The 19,959-nt window shown below is 37.2% G+C and overlaps 1 protein-coding gene across 4 annotated transcripts in view; it reads right to left on the reverse strand.

The window, feature by feature from the left end:
• The window catches only part of GRID2 (glutamate ionotropic receptor delta type subunit 2), a 1,616,513-nt gene that overhangs the window by 389,562 nt on the left and 1,206,992 nt on the right, over nucleotides 1-19,959 (reverse strand). For all 4 annotated transcript variants that reach the window (XM_051819556.2, XM_051819557.2, XM_002716957.5 and 1 more), the window contains one exon: nucleotides 6,968-7,165. In XM_051819556.2, the coding sequence (XP_051675516.1) occupies nucleotides 6,968-7,165 (198 nt within the window). The remainder of the gene's footprint in view (nucleotides 1-6,967; nucleotides 7,166-19,959) is intronic.

A 19,959-nucleotide genomic window follows, 5' to 3' on the forward strand; every position in this document is an offset into this window, starting at 1 on the left:
TCGTGTTTGGTGCAGAGGGTTAAAGCCATTGCTGTGTGATGCCTGCTGTCAGTGTCTGAGCACAGGTTCAAGTCGCAGTTATTCCTGTTTCTGATCTAACTTCCTGCTAATGCACCTGGGAAAGCAGCATAAGATGGGCCAAACACTTGGGGTCCTGTCACCCACATGGGAGACCTAAATAGTGTTGCAGGTTTATGGCTTTAGCCTAGCCCATCACTGTCTGAGACAGCCATTCGGGGATTCAATCAGTAGATGGAAGATCTTTCTGTATCTCTCCTTTTCTGTCACTCTGGCTTTCAAATGAATAAAACAGATATTTAAAAAAATGGAATTTTTTATATACAGTTAAGCTTAGTAGCTATGGCAGATTTTTTAATTTTACTAAAGAGGAATGAGATGCCATTGAAAGATAATTAGAGAGGTGTTTTATATATGTCCTAAAATATCAGTTGCCTGTCATGCATTTTTTTTAGGTATAAATGTTGTCTACATGCTGAGATTTCAATAACAAACCATTGAGGCAGGAGAAAGCAAATGAAAAACTTGCATCAGAAAATGGTAATGTGTTATAAAGAAAAGAATAAAAGGGTACAGGTAGTACAGCAGTTGGAATTTGTTCTTCTGCAAAGGGATGACTATGGATATTCTTTAAACAGAGATTTTAATTTTTTTTTTCAATGAGGTGACAGGACAGATGTCTGTATGAAAAGCATTCTAGGTGGATGGGCCAGATGGACATGCAAAAAGCCAAGTTCACTGTGACTGAAGATCAAGGAGGACCATAAATGTGGGCATGGTGAGTGAGGGAGAGAGAAGAGACCCCAAAGCAAGTTGGTAAGGATGTTGTTTACTCTGAGTGGAATGGAACACAATCAAATTTATTTCAGTAGAGAAGTAACTAGATCACTCTGGCTGCCATGTTAAAAATATACATGGATGGGACTGGTGTTGTAGCATAGTGGGTTAAGCTGCCACCTGTGATGCCGGCATCCCATATGGGTGTTGGTTCCAGTCCCAGCTACTCCACTTCTGATCCAACTCCCTGCTAATGTGCCTGGGAAAGCAGTAGAGAGTGGCCCAAGTCCTTGGGCCCCTGCTACCCATATGGGAGACCCAGAAGAAGCTCCTGGCTGGCCCAGCCCTGGCCATTGTGGCCATTTGGGGAGTGAACCAGCAGATGGAGAATCTCTCTCTCTCCCTGTAACTCTGGCTTTCAAATAATTTTATTTATATAATCAGGGAGAAAAAAGGATGAGTAATTGGACTTCTATAGCTCAAAGCCAGGATGTGAGTGGAATTAGAGAAAAATAGGAGCAAAATGTTTCTTTTTCTGTTGTCATGACTTAAGATTAAAAAAAAAAAAAAAAAGCTTGGGTCCTTTTCTCACCCTCCCTACTCCTCCTCTTCTCATCAAAGCTACCAGGAAATCCTGTTAGTTTACTTTCTAATACAATTAGCACAAATCTTTATTTTTTAGAGAGGTCTTCCATCTGCTGGTTCACTCCCTAAATGGCCTCAACAGTGGCAACTGGGCTGATCCAAAGGCAGGAGCCAGGAGCTTCTTCTGGGTCTCCCACATAGGTGCAGGGGCCCAAGGACTTGGGCCATCTTCTACTGCTTTCCCAGGCCATAGCAGAGAGCTGGATTCGAAGAAGAGCAACTGGGACTCGAACTGGTGTCCTTATGGGATGCTGGCCCCTTGTTAAGTCTACTTTTAAAATATATGTTACATTTGTAATATTTTTCCATACAAAACCTCAATATTTTGGTGGCACTGTGGCAAAGAATGTTAAGCCTCTGTTTGCAGTGCCGGCATCCCATATGGGCGCGGTTCGAGTTGAGGCTGTTTCACTTCTAATCCAGCTTCCTGCTGATATGCCTGGAAAAGCAGTGGAGGATGGTCCAAGTCCTTGGGCCCCTGAACTCGTGTGGGAGACAGGGAAGAAGACCTGGCTTCTGATGGGCCCAGCTCTGGCTGTTGAGGCCATCTGGGGAGTGAACCAGTGGATGGAAGGTCTTTCCCTCCTGACCCTTGATAGCTGTGCCTTTCAAATAAATTAATTAATGAAAAAAAACTGAATATTTTCCAATCTATTGGAGTTGGGAGATAGTATGAAACCTCGGTGGCTTAAACCATTTTCCTTGTCAATCTTCACAGTAGGTTTATTCCACAGATAGAGGCTTCAACAAGCGTTCTAGGTTCACACCAGTAGTAAATGCACCACCAGTAGCCACGAGTGTCTACTTCAGTCAAAGCCTTTGAACGGCTACTAAGACTGGAAGAATACAAGCAAGGAGTCTAGGTTGAACAAACGAAAATTAGGGACTCACACTGGATCTTCAGAAACTTTACAAGAAACTGTGAGGTTTAGTAACTGGAAGTCAGAATGGCATCAGGGTAGAGTGGGACTAGGAGGACAGACTTCGGAAAACATAGAGAAATGTTGGGATAGTCATTGGGGGATCTTAAGGAAGGATCAGCATCTAGTGAACTAAAGGGCACAGGAGAATCGGTGAAGGCTCTGTTGACATCAGGGCCTGTGACACTGCAGAGAGCAAATCAGCCTTCAGTAGCAGAAACCTACAATTCACCTGCAGGAGCAGTGATGTCCACAGAGGCATCAAAAAAGGCCAAGGGCTTCAGGACGACTTGGAGAAAACAAACTCATCCAGGAAATGAGAATTCACTGCCGTCATTTAAGTGATTTATTAGAGGCCATGGAGTTTTGCCTGTTTCCTGAGATATTGAAGGGGCCTGACTTTTGTTCTTTGTTGGTGAGACTCCATGCACACCACCTCCCTTTTTGTTACATTTTGTTTTGTTGGTTACTTGTGCTTTCTAAGGGCCACTACCACACAGACTTCACCTTCACAACAAGATGGTTTCTTACGCCCTGAAAACTGTGGCTCTGGGTAAAAGTATTCATCCTCGCACGGAAACCTTCCACCCTCCTCTAGCGATACTTGTTTCTTACCACAATGATAAGGTGCCATTATTTCAATAGACTTGATTGTTAGGAGCCATTTTAAGTTTAGAGAAAAATAGAACAGGAAGTACAAATATTTCCCTTATTAACTTGCTGCATTAGCGTGGTCCATTTGTTATAACTGATGAACCAACACTGATGCATTATTATTAACTAAAGTCCAGTTTTTACATTAGGATTCACACTTTGGAGGCACCGTGCATTTGTCAAAATCCACACAACGTGACCCCATTGCAGTATCTGAATGGTCTGCTGCCGTACAAGTTCACTGAGCTCCACCAAGCCCCCCTTTCTTTGGGGGCCATTTTTAAACCTTAATTCCTTTTATTTCCTCTAATATCTTACTATGACCCTCAAAGTGAAACCACAGAAATTCTCTATATATAAATATTAAATATATAAATATATATTTATATATATATTTATTTATATATATAAATTCTAACATACTAGCTCTTTCATCTTTTTTATTAATACTTTACTTGTTAACCTCATATTCATAATGTGGTTGATTTTTTGCAAATATTACCCAGGTCTGTCTCTCTGATCATAGCCATACTTCCTTAATCATTTTAGCTTGTTTTTTTTTTTTTTCCTTTCATCTCACTTAATTCTATTGCCAGTTCATCCACCCAATCTCAGCCTCGATAGCAACGCGTCAATCTTCTCTGATCCTACACATGTGCATTCAGTCTCAGCTGAAGAAAGCCAGACACGGGCAGGAATGAAAAGTGTCAGTCTAATAAAAACCTCAGCTTAATCCTCAGCACCACTGATCCATCCCTTTATCTTTTCTGATTTCCCAGTCACTCTCACTTCCCTCAATATCTGTCTCAATCAATCACCACTCTCCTGTAGACTGTTACATAATACCTATTCCTATCACTGTTGACATACTTCATCTCCTATTTTTATCCATACATTTAAAGCAATGAGATATGATATTCAGTCTCCTAACCTTTTACCTATAGATTTAACTATCAACACATGCTCACCACGTTTTTCAATATCAAAGCAACATCTTTACCTCACTAAAGACAATTCTGAGTTTAATTTTTCTGTATCTACTCAGAGATCCTATCCTTCATCTATTAACTTCCTTTTATTATATTAAATTCTCCTTTCCTTTTGCTCCTCCTCAGCTTGTAAGTAGGCTCACGTACTCTTAACCTGAAAGCAAACCCCTTCTAAACCAGTGACCCTCTGGCTACTATCTGTTTCCTCTCCTCATCCAAGCTTTCTGAAAGAGTAATATATATGTGTGTTTCTTTCACCTCCAGGTTTTTCCATAATCTTTGATGATCTGATTTCTTCTCCTATATACTACTAAAACAGGTCTGGCTTAGGTCACCACCAACGTCCAACAAAAATCAGCAACTGTAGAATAGTCAGCCCTTAAAACCAGTAACCGCCTTGGGTGACACCTGCTCTTACATGACTTATCCATTGAGGACCCCAAATCAATTCAGGTGCCATTGAGTGGGGACAGCTCTAGGATGGAGTTTGAGGTATCCAGGGTGGCCACAGGGGCCTCAAGTCAGTGTATAAATTTTGCACAAATCCCTGGCTCACTCCTGACCTGGCCAGGAATGGGGGAGATTCTGATAAAAGCGGTAGCAAACAACAGCTAGGTGGCTCCAAGAGTCAAACAAAAGATTACAGCTTTGCCTATGAAAGGGGAAGGAGAGACTGAGTTTTGCATCTGTTCATCAGAAGCCCTGAGGAGAACCACAGACTTTCTACAGGAACCCCAGAAGATACTAAAAACACTAAGGGATTTGCCTTAAGAACTGAAGTAAAATCAACTAGGCCTGTCTTAACAACATGTAAAACCAAACCTCCACAAATTTGGATTGGACAGATAGTAATTTAACTGCCCATCTGAACAAAAACAAATCCTCTAAAAGAATATGGGCATGCAATTCTAGAGAGGTAATCACAAGTGTCAATAATGCATCAAACACAACATCCACGTGCCACCAAATACAACCAGAACTAGGAACTGATTATGGTTAATAGAAAAGTATTCAACATAAGCTTATCCTGAGATGACAGAGCTGTTGAAATTTTAACAAGGAGTTTAAAAAACTAGTATAAATGTTACTGAGGACATATTAAAAAAAAGATGAGCAGAAACTATAAGAAGAATTCAAAGTCTAAAACTGAAAAAGCTACCTAGAATGAAAAAAAAAATCATTCAATGCAATTAGAAACCTGGGCATGGCAAAAGAATCAGAAAGACTGAATGCCGATCAAAGTAAATTACTGTATCTGAAAGTGACAGAATACAAATATTTAAATAGAATAAGCAAGGTTATGTGAAACAGAGGTAGCATTTAGTAGTCTAATATGAATGTTCTCCAAACTTAGAAAGGGAAAAGTATGAAGGTAATATGTAAAGAAACAGTTGCAGACACTTATTGAATTTAACGTATCTTTGAAGCTCAGTAAACTCTCAATAGGGCAAAGACAAAGAAAAGCATAGCTAGGCATATCGTAATTATACTTCTGAATGTCAGAAATAAAGAGGAGTTTAACACAACTATCTCCATTTAGAAAATGATACCATCCCTAAGGAAAAGGGAGCAGATGATGGTTAACTTCTCATCAGAGACAATACATAGTAAATGATGATAGAATCCCAAGTTGAAAACATTAAAAACAAAACTGATATCTAGCAAGAATAGTATTAACTGAGGGTTAATGAAGACATTTTAAATAAGCATTTGCCATGTATAGGCTTGTACTACAAACCATTCTAAAGAAAAATTTCCAGGTTAAAGGTACATGATACAAGATAGGAACTCAGATCTGTGAAAGGAATAAAGAACCCCAGAAATGGTAGATGAGAGTGTGTCTCTCTCTCTCCCTCTTTTTGCTTTTTGTCCCTTTCAGAGTTAACAAATATTGATGTTTTATGCTTAATAAAATGTGACAGCACTAGCACACATGATAGAATGGCTGTTTCATATTGCTCCAAGTTTATTATGCTTTTAAACATGAAGTGTATGATATTGACTTTAGAAAGAATGTGAAAGTTATAGTTTATAAAGATAGCAGTAGAAATAAAGAATTGAAATATGCTTCATTAGCACCCTCAGAAAAAAGCAAGACAAGAAAGAATGGAGGCAAAATATAGGACATATGTAAGTCCAAGAGTAAATTATAAATTCAAATCCAATTATTTAATAATTTATCAGGACAAGAATTATAAATATGTATGCATTTAACGACAGTTTTCAAACATTGAAGAAGACACTAACAGAACTAAATGAATAGAAATGTTTAAACACATTTTTGAGAAGTGAAAACAAGGAGAAAAATATAAGTGTAGATCTTGCTTGCTTAGATACCAAAACTCAATGTTTAGTTTCTAAGTGGTCAGGGTTTCTTGTTTAAAAATAACCTTTCTAGGGCTGTCACGTGGCATAGTGAGTAAATCTACCACCTGCAGTGTTGGCATCCCATGTAGGTGCTGGCTTGAGTCCTGGCTGCTCCGCTTCTGATCCAGCTCCCTGCGAATGTGCCTGGGAATGCAGCAGAGGATGGTGCAAGTCCTCAAGCCACTGCACTCACATAGAAGACCTGGATGAAGCTCCTAACTATTGGCTTCAGCCTGGCCCAGACCTGACTGTTGCTGCCATCTGGGGAGCGAACCAGCAGATGGAAGATTGATCTCTCTCTGCCTTTCCTCTGAACTCTTTCAAATAAATACTTTAAAAATGTCAATAAAGAAACAATGGTACTCATTGTGTTTGTAAATTATATCAGGCCCTTATATACTATATACTGAAAAGTGTTTGGGGTATACATGAGGCAAAGGAAAGAAATAAAGGAAATATTTGTAAAGCTGTCTTTGTTATCTTTTTTCTCCATGAAGTTTATACGGTGGTATTGAGTGAGATTGTAGTTATTTCAATTGCAGTTAGCTCACAGATGTCACATAGTTGGACCTGTATTACAAGACAAATAATGCTTACCTTAAAGACTAGCTCTCCAACCAAGCCATTCCATGTCCCATCTTCTTGTGGGCTTCCATACTTGTGATCCGGTGCAACATATATTTCATAGTTAAAACCCAGGTAGTTAGATAAGGCATCCAAAACATCAATGGAGAAGCCCTGGTATTTCTTCGGCTTGCCCAAGACATTTTCAGAGACCATTACGAAAGGTTCTTCCTACACGGAAATAAAAGAAATCTTGATGTCAGTAAATATTGTTCTTTAAGAGGAAAGGTGAATTTTTTGAGTTTTATTAACAAAGTCTAAAAATTAACACCTTGAGAGAATTAGGAATATAATTTATGCATTGTTAATGTATTATTGAACAATGTTTTATCACCAAATTTCTTGTCATCTCATTTAATTATTGTCATATAAAAAAACGGGCTGAAAATGACTATAAATATTAGGGGCCATGAGATCATGTTCCTTGCCAGCTAGGGACCAATCTAAGATTCATCAAAAATACAATTATATTCGTGAAATTATGGATTGATTGATCTGTTAGCTGACATTTATTGTCTACATGTTTAAAAGTACAGAATATTTTAACAGATATCATCTACATATAACTATGAAAAGCTAAAAAATGTAACAAATTATAATTTAGCTAAAAATTTTAACTTCACCTTTACTAGGAGTTATTTGCCAAGTAATTTATGAATCTGATTTTAAACACACATTTCATTGCAAAAATAGCTTCTCTACTATGGCTTTGAGAAAAATTATGTTTTGGATAAACTGTCTAATTTAGTATATTTATGAAATTGGTTTCTACTGCCACCTCTTTGATCTTTTCTCATTTTTGTCTTCTTTGAGCTAGCAAATAAGCCCCTTTTAGTTTTCAGAAGTCCCAGTGTTGAGAGTTCAGTTGGTTTGAAACACGCTGGCAGGCCACAGGAAATTAGATGATCTACTCTTTAATTTCCACAACTTGTTCAGAAACCTTTGAGCAATAGCAATATTTACAGAGAACCATGCACAGTGTAGACATTCCATTCGACCCTCTGAGCAGGTTAAGCTCTTTCCTGGAGTCTAAGCCAAAACACCCAAAGATTTTCTTTTTGAATCATTTTCCCTTAGGGACTCACAAAATAACCTTCATTGAGATGTAAAATAATACTTTGCTTTTGGCTTTTACTAAAATACACTAAGAAAGTGACTTTTAGAATCACTGCCCCTGCTATAGAAATATTAGCCACCCTAGCACTCAGCTTTTTCTCTAAAAATTACCATAAGATAAATTGTTGAGTTGCTCAGGGCCAAAAATCTTAATTTTTCTTTAGCAAAGCCTTTTTATAAAATGATGAAAATAATGTAACTAATTATTGCAGTATCCCTTTTCACTTCGGATACTCAGAAAACCAGTACGAAGTTTGAAGCTCAGCTACAACTATGTTGATATTGGGGTGTTTGTAATATTGGTTAGGTCTTGGATTTGTAAACTTTTTTTAACAAAATTATTTTTGTTTAACTGTGTATTTGTTACCTTAGAGAAAAACAAATCAGTAAAGAGACAATTACATAGAGTAGATTACTCCTAATGGCCTCTCATTAGCAGATTCTCTGCTTTAATTATATGTTCATTTTTAGCATACTGAGTGTAAAGTCCAAGTCCATTTTTTTCTTCCTCGAGGCAAAGTAAGAACCTGTGATTATTTCTGGTCAATGTGATATAAACAGGGTGGTTTGTGCAACATTTCTTGTGCTATTACTTGTCAGCTAGAATGAACATAAAATGGCTAGTGCTCTGGTAACTATCTGAAAGTATAGGTAGTAGAGAATCAAGATAAAAATGCATGTCCCTGACATGTGAAATGCTGTACCAGACTCAAACTGACATTCTAGGGTTCTAAAATGTAAGGAGGGAAGAAATTCCAATGTTTTTTGTCAACCTTCTGATTTTTTTCCTATTAGAATAGTATTTTATGCTAATAAATATTGATAGATTGCTAGATCAATAGATAAGATTTTAGATCGAACCAAAATATGTCATAATACTGATTAATTTGTTTAATTTAAATGACATCATAGAGGCTGGCATTGTGGTGAAGTGTGTTAAGCCTCTACCGGTGATACATCCCATATGAGCACTGATTTGAATCCAGGATGCTCCACTTCTTGTTCTGCTTCATGCTAATCTGCCTGGGAAGACAGCAGAGGATGGCACAGATTGCTTGAGCCCCTGCCTGCATGTGGAAGACCTGGATGGAGTTCTGGACTCCTGGCTTTTCCTAGCCTAGCCCTGGCCATTATATCCACTTAGGGAGTGAATTGACTGATGGAAGATCTTCCCTCTCCCTCTCCCCCTATCTCTCCCTCTCCCTACCTCTGCTTTTCAAATAAATCTTTAAAAGCACTCTACATGAGTGAGAAGTGAAAATTCAAGTGAATATTTAATATTGTAAGTAAAATACAACATATTGATAATTCCACTTACTTAGATATGTTAGGGTGTGTATTGAAACTTATAGTTGGTTAAATCTGTTACTTTCTATTTGGTTGCATAATACATATATCCTAGCCATTGACTATATAATATATAAATATTCTGAAATAGGTCTTGTGGTCATTATAATCAGAAGGAATTAAGATAATTCCAAAATAAAGATAAAAATCGGGGTACATGTAAATAAGATCAATAAGTTCTATAATCAATAGTGCTTTGTATGGCTGTATCATGTTGTAAAAAGCCCTGACCATTATATGTTACAACATTACCATGTTGTAAACAGTGGCAACAGAAAGCATGAATATTTCTTTATATGCAAGTCATTCACTTCTAGATTTTTAAACATATATCAATTGGTAAATCAATTGAAAGAAGATTCATGAAAGATCTTATTTGGCTCTCCTACCAATAGTTTAGGCCATAAATATTCTTTATTTTCAAAACCTTCAAAAATCTATCAAATCTGTTAAGTGTAGCAATAATTTAATCACCCCTCTGAGGTAGGTGATGCTTAAAAATTAAGGACTTAATTACATTGCAAAGTTAAACAATAAACATGGAAAAAATAGTATCCCAGTGTACACTCACATTAACTACTACTAATTTCTAGTCATTTTTTACTCAAATAGCTTTAGAGCAATTGTTAAAATACTGTTACATTTCCTTAATATGCTAAATTTCTTCCTAGAAATAATTTTAATTCTTTTAATAAATAAATCCCTAGGCAGATAGATCCCTTTTACTGGTCTCTCATCAAAATCTCCTCACAATGTCACCTAGAATTGATTAAAGGTTCAGAATAGAAATGATTATACTACAGATTCTTTTAAAGAGAGTTGATGAATTATTGATGAACGTGACGTTAAATTTTATGTCCTAAATAAACCTTTATTACATCCTATCATTCCTCATCTGGATCAATGTTTTTCAAGCTTTATTTTTTAGTTCTATTACAGATTTGGATCACTATTCATAAATTTTATCTCAGGCCAAGTTGTTCTCTATGAGGACAATCAGCCAATATATCACACAGGTAAACACAGCAACAGAAATTATACTGACGCTTTAGGAAATGTAACAAAGATACTTGTTTCATCTCTGGCAATGCTAAGCTTAGTTCAATCACTTTTATCTATGTATTTATTGCCAAACTTATTTACTCATTGACTTATCCATTTAACTTCCATTGACCCATGGCTGCACCAGGGAACTCCACTCAATATAGTGAGAAATGTGGTTAAAAAAAGTCATGCGCACCACTCTCAAAGTCATTATAACCTAGTAGTGGGGAAGGAGTACTCAATTTAATAACATAAAGTAAAACAATAAGCAGTGCACACAATAACTGATGGTAGCACAACAAAAAATATAATGGAAACTGGAAAAAAAAAAGGAAAATCACAATTTGGAGTGTTGCCAGCAATATACAGTTTTACTAGATGAGAAAAGTTAGGACCTACAAATTTCATCTCAGAGTCACACAATGAGTTACAAAAGGAAGCATCATAATTTATTTTACTTCATCTTTACCTCTCTGAACCCCAGCTTTTCAACCCATGGCTTAAATTTAGTCCAAGAGGACAATCAACAATCAAAGTCCAATGTGTGATCAACCACACATCTCAACACAATTTTAGGCGATACTAGACTGCTGGAGACTCTAGATGCCTGATAGAAGAAGGAAATTCTCTCCAGGGGAAAACATCTTCATTTTAGACCTCATATTCTTTCTTAAGATAGCTTCCTAGAGACCAAAATAACAACCAAAGATACCAACTGAAAGTAAATAACACTTCATATGTGACAGAAGAAAGAACAAGTATTCAAATATGAGAATTTTTAAATTATGAAAATTATTTTTACTGTATTAAATTCATTTTTACCTAGCAGGAAACTGGAAACTATGAAAGATGTCATTAGAGTTGAAAAAGAACCAAAATGATATTTGAGAATTAGAGACACAATGATCATAGTGAAGAATTTTGTGAGCGCTTACAAACAGATTAGAAGGAGATTAAGAAAATAGCAACTTGCAGTTTGGTAGAATGAAAAAACATGGTGTACCAAGAATCAACAAAAAGATTGGAAATCCCAAAGCAGGAACACATAGAGGAGAAACAGAAGGAGAGATCTTCTGAGAATCCTAAGCATACGGAGAAACAAGAGCTATGAGTCACTTATGAAGATGTTGAAATCCGATGCAGCCATTTTGGAAAACATTTTCATGTACGTAGTAGCCTCTGAAGATACCCCTCTGTGACTTAACACTGTTTTTGTGTATTATGTAAATATGTTGTAATGAATATCTGCATAGCTATGTCCTAGTAATTCCACCACTTGGGTAGTACTAGAGAATTTGGGGCACAACAAAATATATGTCCAAGGATATTATAGCAACATTGTTAGTAAGAGGCCAAATTTTGAAGTAATTTAAAAATCCAAATGTCCTTCAACACTGAACAGATAAACATATTTTGGTATACAAGTGCAATTGAATACTAAATGACTGAAACTGTAGAAACTAGAGTGAAACAGTGGCATGAATGCATTTTTAAAACAATGATTTGAGTGAAGAATGTAATACTGAAAGGCAACAGAGTCTGATTCTATGTATATGGCACTCAAGAACAGGTAAAATTAGGATGTTTCAGAATGCACATCTAGGTGGAGAAAATCAAGAAGGGATCACCTCTGAATGGCTAGCTCTGAGGTGCAGGGGAGTGAATGGCTGGAAGGCTGCTCCAGTGGTGACAATGATCTGCTAATTTGTTCTGGAGAGTGGTTAGCTGCATGTTGCTTTATTCATTAATCAATTGTATATGGCTTTTTTGTATGTGTACTAACACTGTATAAACACAAACATATTAACTGGGACAAGATAACAGAGGGTATTGAGGCCATACGAAAGTGTTTGCTTTGTTATTCGACAGAGAAATGGGGCTTTTGTGGAGGAAGGGCCTAGGATAATGAGAAGGTGACTTTGAGAGTAGAGTGTAAAATGGAATGTGGTTAGAAAGGGGATTAGGGGTCTTTTGCAACATAGGTCACAGGAGATTATGGCCTGTGCCTATTTAAAACATATGTTCAGTGTCGGCGTCATGGCTCACTAGGCTAATCCTCTGCCTTGGGGTGCCGGCACACCAGGTTCTAGTCCCAGTCGGGGCGCCGGATTCTGTCCCGGTTGCCCCTCTTCCAGGCCAGCTCTCTGCTGTGGCCAGGGAGTACAGTGGAGGATGGCCCAAGTACTTGGGCCCTGCACCCCATGGGAGACCAGATAAGTACCTGGCTCCTGCCATCAGATCAGCGCTGTGTGCCGGCCACAGCGTGCCGGCCGCGGCGGCCATTGGAGGGTGAACCAACGGCAAAGGAAGACCTTTCTCTCTGTCTCTCTCACTGTCCACTCTGCCTGTTAAAAATAAATAAATAAATAAATAAAACATATGTTCAAAGTTAAGTAGATGGCGGGGCTGGCGCTGGGGTACAGTGGGTTAATGCCGTGGCCTGAAGTGCCGGCATCCCATATGGGCACCGGTTCGAGACCTGGCTGCTCCACTTCCTGTCCAGCTCTCTGCTATGGCCTGGGAAAGCAGTAGAAGATGGCCTAAGTCCTTGGACCCCTGCATCCACGTGGAAGACCCAGAAGAAGCTCCTGGCTTTGGATCAGCACAGCTCCAGCCTTTGCGCCCATCTGGGGAGTGAACCAGCAGATGGAAGACCTTTCTCTCTCTCTGCCTCTCCTCTCTCTGTGTAACTCTGACTTTCAAATAAATAAATAAATCTTTTAAAAAAATAAAGTTAAGTAGATGGCTTTAGTCTTCTACAGGGACAGGAGAGAAAAAAAGAATAAAATCCTGCCATTAAAATTCATTTTCCAGCAATTAGTTTCAAAGAGTATTAATAGAACTTGAATCTAAGTTGGTGCAGACCTGTCTGCCTATTACATGAAAACAAGTGCAGATTACCATTTGCTGATCATTTGCATGACAGATTCTCTAAACACAGGCCTCAGCAATGCCATAAACAGCTTTCACAGAAAGTCCGCGGTTTATCAATCTCAGTGCGTTAGCATGAGGATCCATAGACCTGCTTGTCGGGAAGGGTGTTTCAGTGGTTGATAATTTTCATATTAGCAAGGATTTATTCACATCACTTGTTGGGTTATTAGATAATGACTTCATAATTCTGAATTTGTATTCAGTCACTTAAAAAATCTCATGCTAATTGCCTCGTTGATTTACAACACTGTTTGTAACTTGCAAATTTTGCAGTTAATTCTCTTATTTTAATAACTATGTAATATTGTTTGAGAAACGCAGCTGATATTTTTGATGGGTACAAGCTTCAAGCTCTTCTGCCAAGGCTTTATTGAGACCTATTTAGAAGTCTGAATATCCACAACTTCACAGAATGCCAGGGTAGCCCAAACTAGAAATGAGTCGCTGGAAACCCCTTATAATTCTGCTCACACACACACAGCTCAAAGACATTAATGAGAGAACGTGTATATTTCATAATAACCTGTTTGAAATGCTTTTTGCATAAAACATGCTCCTGGCTGAAGATTACAAGGGCTGTCTTTAAGCAGGGTGTGAGCTTGTATTTTGCTTAGGGACTACACCTTCTACTTCTATTTATGAAGAATTAATGACCACTGTTCTCCTTGTTAAAACCTCATTATAAGTTGTATATAAGTATTAGAAATTTTTCCAATTTTATTTTTTTGTTTATAAATATAAATTTTATTTAATAAATATAAATTTAGAAAGTACAACTTTTGGATTATAGCTTGCTGACTTTGTTTTCTCTGTATTATTTCATAGTTTGGTTTCATATTATCTTTTTTTCCTTTTTTATTTAGTAAATATAAATTTCTCCAATTTTAAAGGCTGAAGGTATAGTATTTGTTATTAAAGAAATTGCACGACACTAAGATGAAAAAGTCAACATAAGGAACAAGTGGAGAAGAAGAAACAATCAGGTGTGATGAAGGGGTGCAGAAAAACAGATCTCAGGGAAATGCAGTGAATATATTTGTAGAAACTTTTCACGGAATATTTCATAAAAAGCAAATGTTTGGAAGGCATGCCGCTAAACTTGGATTTCAACCAGGTGATTCTAAATTATAGAAGTAAATAAAAATATCTAGTTATCTTCACTTTCTAAACACACATCTTAAATATTTTAGATTTATAGTATAAAACAATTTCAAAGAAAACATACTTTAAATTGAATATGTTAAGGCTATCAGAAATGAAAAGTGTTTTATTTTTTAAATGTTTGAATTTAGATATTACTTTCAAATAATCAAATGGTAATACTCTAGTGACATAGCAGCTAAATGGAGAGTGGGTGAAACAAACAAAAAGGATTTTTTTTCTTGATAATCTGAAATAATTAGAGGATTCTGTGACTGAGAAAAACAGTTACCTAGAATCCCAGATATGAGTTCTTATCGATTGGTTTTCCCTAGCATGCACTGACAATACATAAAAATCATAAGGTTTTTGGGAACCATATGATCAGCATATGTAAACTGAGAAATACCACATTCTGAGATTGCATTCTGAGTATAAGCACTATGAAAAATTTTGGTTTGTTTGGTTCAAGTTTTCATTATATTACTAAATTTAAAATTTAAGTGAATCACTTTGTGAATTTCTTACTGATTTATTCATATAACAATAACAATTTCATGTAGTTCATAGATGTAATTCTAAGAATATAATGAATCATATTTCCTTTTTTAAAAAATGTTCGCAGTAAGATTTTTTAATTTACTTTAGTCACAGGTTCAATGCTCCACTAAATAAAGAGTTCAACAGGGGCCAGCACTGTGGTGCAGCGGGTTGACGCCCTGGCCTGAAGCGCCGGCATCCCATATGGGCGCCAGTACGAGTCTGGGCTGCTTCTCTTCTGATCCAGCTCTCTGCTGTGGCCTGGGAAAGCAGTAGATGATGGCCCAAGTCCTTGGGTCCCTGCTCCCATGTGGGAGACCTAGAAGAAGTTTCTGGCTCCTGTCTACCAGGATTACAGTTTCATTCATAAACATCAAATTCTTTTTTACATATTAGCTACCACAAATCAGAGAAAATATGGTACTTGTCTTTTTGGGTCTGGTTTACCTCACTAAGCATACCAGTCTCTAGATGTATCCATTTTTTGTTGCAAAAGACAAGTGCAGAATCATATGCAAGATTCATTTCCATAGATATGTGCTAAAAGCTTACTGGGTACAAATTACTTTTGAGTAGAGTTATCTCAAGGAAAGCTGTCAAGAGCACGTTATGAGATTCAGAATATGGCAGTATATGGAGTCATTGGCTGCATCAAACATTAGAAGACCATAAAATACTTAAAAGAAGATCTTGCCAATACTGACTTCAAATAGTTGATGAAGTTTACAAACTCTCTGATAAAGTTACATTCCTCTTAAAATACAGTTAGTAACAATAGGGTTAATATCATCTGAAGCTTATAATACTTATTCTTTAAGAATATCAAAGCATTTAATGAATGTAAACTGAAACTAATTAAATATTGGAATGTAGCAAAAATCCATTAAGTATTAGAAAGAAAAGACACATGTAATTAAAATATTTTAGAACTAGTTTTATTTTGATGCAAAATAATATAACAAAAAGCAGAAACTAGATATTTTTTCATTCAAAAATGTTATGTCAGGCACACACTAAGACTACAACAGTGAACAAAACAAATAATAAACATCATTCTTCTGAGCCTACATTACGTAGAAATGATAATTAAAATTAATATATATATGTGTTACGTCAGATAGTGGTAATTGATGTAAAGAAAAATTAACCGTGAAAATGAGGAGTAGGTATAGGTTAAACCTTCAATTAGCAAAAGACTCAATAAACAGAACATCCAAGACAGAGCAGAGTGGATGCAAATATGTCAGGTAAGAGTCTCTCTGACTTGTCTGTCTCAGAGACAAGAGAGACCCTAGTGTGGCTGGAACTGAGGGAGTTAGGGTCAGACAGTGAGAGATATCTGAAAGGCAATGGGCTTGCAGCAGGTAGAGCTCCATGAGGCTTCAGGCCATTGGGATGACGGTAGCTGTTATTTTAAGCAAGGTGGAAGGCTACTGGGATGTGAAGCCAGAGGGCTCTGGGGGAGCAAATAAGGGACTTGTGATGTTTTAATAGTTCACTAAACAGCTGACAGTTACCATTGACAACAGGCTCAAAGGGGCAAAGGAAGATGCTAAGAGAGCCATTGGAAGTCTTCTGCTGTAACTCAGGAGTTGATCCTGATTTGGTAGTAAAATTGATTTGATGCCACGTATTAAGATTCTGGGTACTTTTTTAATAAATGTAGTTTTTACTCTTCATTTTATTTGAAAGAAGGACAGATATTTTGCACCTGCTCACTCATTCTTCAAATGCCAGCATAACTGGGAATGGGCCAGGCTGAAGCCAAGAGTCTGGGATTCCATCAGGATTTCCTACATGGTTGGCAGGGATTCAACTACTTGAGATTTCATCTGCTGTCTCCCAGGGTGTGCATTAGCAGGCAGCTGGATTGGAAGCAGAATAGCTATGACTCAAACCACGTACTCCGATGTGGGATGAGGGTGTCCCAAGTGGTGACTTAAAATGCCATGCCAGACACCTGCTTTTTTAGGTACTTTTAGAAGGAGGAACAGATAGGTTTTCCTGATATATTGGACATGTGGTCAAAAATCTTTAATGGGAAATCATGTGGTGCTGATGGAGTGGGGGAAGAATCTGTCTTTGGAAAAATGTGGGTTTCTTAGACTCTCCTTGAATGCTTTTTATTTGGAGAACATATCATGACAGTTCCATTAGAGGAACCAAAGCTTTCAACGGACTAAAGTCCTCAAGCCTCAAGGTGAATGTTCAATATAAAATCAAAGAAAATATTTATAAAAAGCTGCAGCAATTAGAATGTATTAGAAGTGTGAATATATGTACTTTCTTTCTTATCCTTGCATAATTATGATTCATAATCACTGAAAAGTGAAATCATATTTATTAGAAGAAGTAAAAATCATTAAAATCATCATAATCTTTAAAGTTAACATTTAAAAAGAACAAAGTTCAGGATGAAAAGGGATGTTAATGCTTATCAGCAGTATGTGAGGAAGTAATCTTTCTTATATACTTGAATACAAATTTAAAAAAGAATTTTATTGTACTGATTACTTATTAGATTGGCAAGGATGAAAAGGGATGTTAATGCTTATCATCAGGATATGAGCAAGTAGTCTTTCTTATACACTTGTTGTATGAATTAAGTCATAAGATTTTGCCAGGAAAAAAAAATACATAGGGGTTGGTGTGTAATTGCTGCTTGGGATGCACAAATCCCATATCAGAGTGACAGGTTTTATTTATTTATTTATTTATTTACAGGCAGAATTACAGACGATGAGAGAGACAGACAGAGAGAGAGGTCTTCCTTCTGTTTGGTTCACTCCCCAAGTGGCTGCAACTGCCGGAGCTGCGCCAATCCGAAGCCAGGAGCCAAGTGTGTCTTCCCAGTCTTCCATGTGGGTGCAGGGGCCCAAGCACTTGGGCCATCCTCCACTGCTCTCACAGGCCACAGTAGAGAGCTGGACTGGAAGAGGAGCAACCAGGACTAGAACCCAGCACCCATATGGGATGCTGGTGCCGCAGGTGGAGGATTAACCTAGTGCTCCATGGCGCCAGTCCCTAAAGTGACAGGTTTGAGTCTTAGCTAGGATGGGATACAGCTCAGGTATTTGGATCCCTATTACCTAAATGGGAAACCCAAATTCAGTTCTAGGCTCTTGACTTTGATTTGGTCCTATCCTGGTTATCATGGGAGAGAACCAATTTTAAAAATTGGATTTTTAAAACATTCACAGTAGGAAAGCAATGCCTGCAAATTTTCATATTTCATAAAATTTTACATCTAAAGAAGTAATCATAAGTGAGCATACATATTTATCTAAAAGCAGGTTCATTACAAAAGTTGTCTAGGGAGAAACTGAAAACCTCCTAAATGCCCAACAATTAGGGATTCATTTTTACAAGTCTGTATGACATACTAAAACACAGCCCATTGAATCATAAATCACAGTGTTTTGCAACATGGCCAGCTGCTTGGAGTTGAGCTACTGGTCATTTTGTCTTTTAAACTGAGAATTGCCTTTTTGAGTTTAGGATTGATTTATTTTTTAGTTGTGTGATAGATTCAAAATATCACCTTAAAAATATTTTATTTGCATTTCAGCATAGTTTAGTGAATGAGAAATAAAAATGTCCAGTGTAGTTTTAATACTGAGAATCATATACAAGCCTGGATAAATTAATGAATATTTGAGGTAACTGTAAAAATCATTAAGTGTCTGAAAAACTATTGATCACATCCATTATACAAAGTCTATTTACATTTTAAAAGTCATGCATATATTGCCAAATATAATGGAAAGAATATGTGCAAAATTGTCCACTGTGTGTGCATACTTAAAATTTCGAAAATGTTCAGACATCCATGTATGACTTAATGTTTGCTGGGCACTTCACGAATACTTCTTATATATTTATGCCTGTTACTACTATGATTTTGTGGCTATGTTAACATTTTTATTTATAGAAAAGGGAACTCAGTTTAGCTAGGAAGTGACAGGCAAGTGATTTATTAATGGAGGAATAATGAATACTTTTTTGTGATTTTTTTTGTTTTCTACATTTTCTAAGTTTTCATTGTTGAGTGTAGAATATTTTTTAAAATAACCCTGTGGATAAATGAATCTGCAGGATTAGGGAGAGGCTAGGGTTAGAAATAAAACAAAGTCACTTGGGATAAAGACAACAGGAGCCACTTTCAGTTGTGTGAGGAGAGAAATAAGTGAAAAAGGGGAGACAGAATTTATGAGTCTGAGATTCTTTAATGGGAAAAGAAGTAGAATCAAAGAGATTCAAAGAGTATTTTTTACATTCAATGTGTTTTCAGGCTAAAGGAAGGTGTACATAAAATATAACAAAAACTTTTCATTGTTATCATACTCATTCCTTTACATTTACTACCTTGTTTATGTCTTAGAATTCTCTGGTGGCATCATTGTTATTTTATGAATGAACTGAGATTTGTTTTTTAATTTTTTTTAAATTTATTTTTATTTTTATTTTTTTGACAGGCAGAGTGGACAGTGAGAGAGAGAGACAGAGAGAAAGGTCTTCCTTTGCCGTTGGTTCACCCTCCAATGGCCACCGCGGCCGGTGCACCGCGCTGATCCGAAGGCAGGAGCCAGGTGCTTCTCCCGGTCTCCCATGGGGTGCAAGGCCCAAGCACTTGGGCCATCCTCCACTGCACTCCCTGGCCACAGCAGAGAGCTGGCCTGGAAGAGGGGCAACTGGGACAGAATCTGGCGCCCCGACCGGGACTAGAATCCAGGGTGCCGCCGCTGCAGGCGGAGGATTAGCCTATTGAGCCAGGGCGCCGGCCTGAACTGAGATTTGATGATAGAGTAGAGAAATAATGTTATTGAGGTTACGTAAACTTAGTA

Source organism: Oryctolagus cuniculus, chromosome 8 (assembly GCF_964237555.1).
Source record: "Oryctolagus cuniculus chromosome 8, mOryCun1.1, whole genome shotgun sequence".
NCBI classification, from domain to species: domain Eukaryota; kingdom Metazoa; phylum Chordata; class Mammalia; order Lagomorpha; family Leporidae; genus Oryctolagus; species Oryctolagus cuniculus.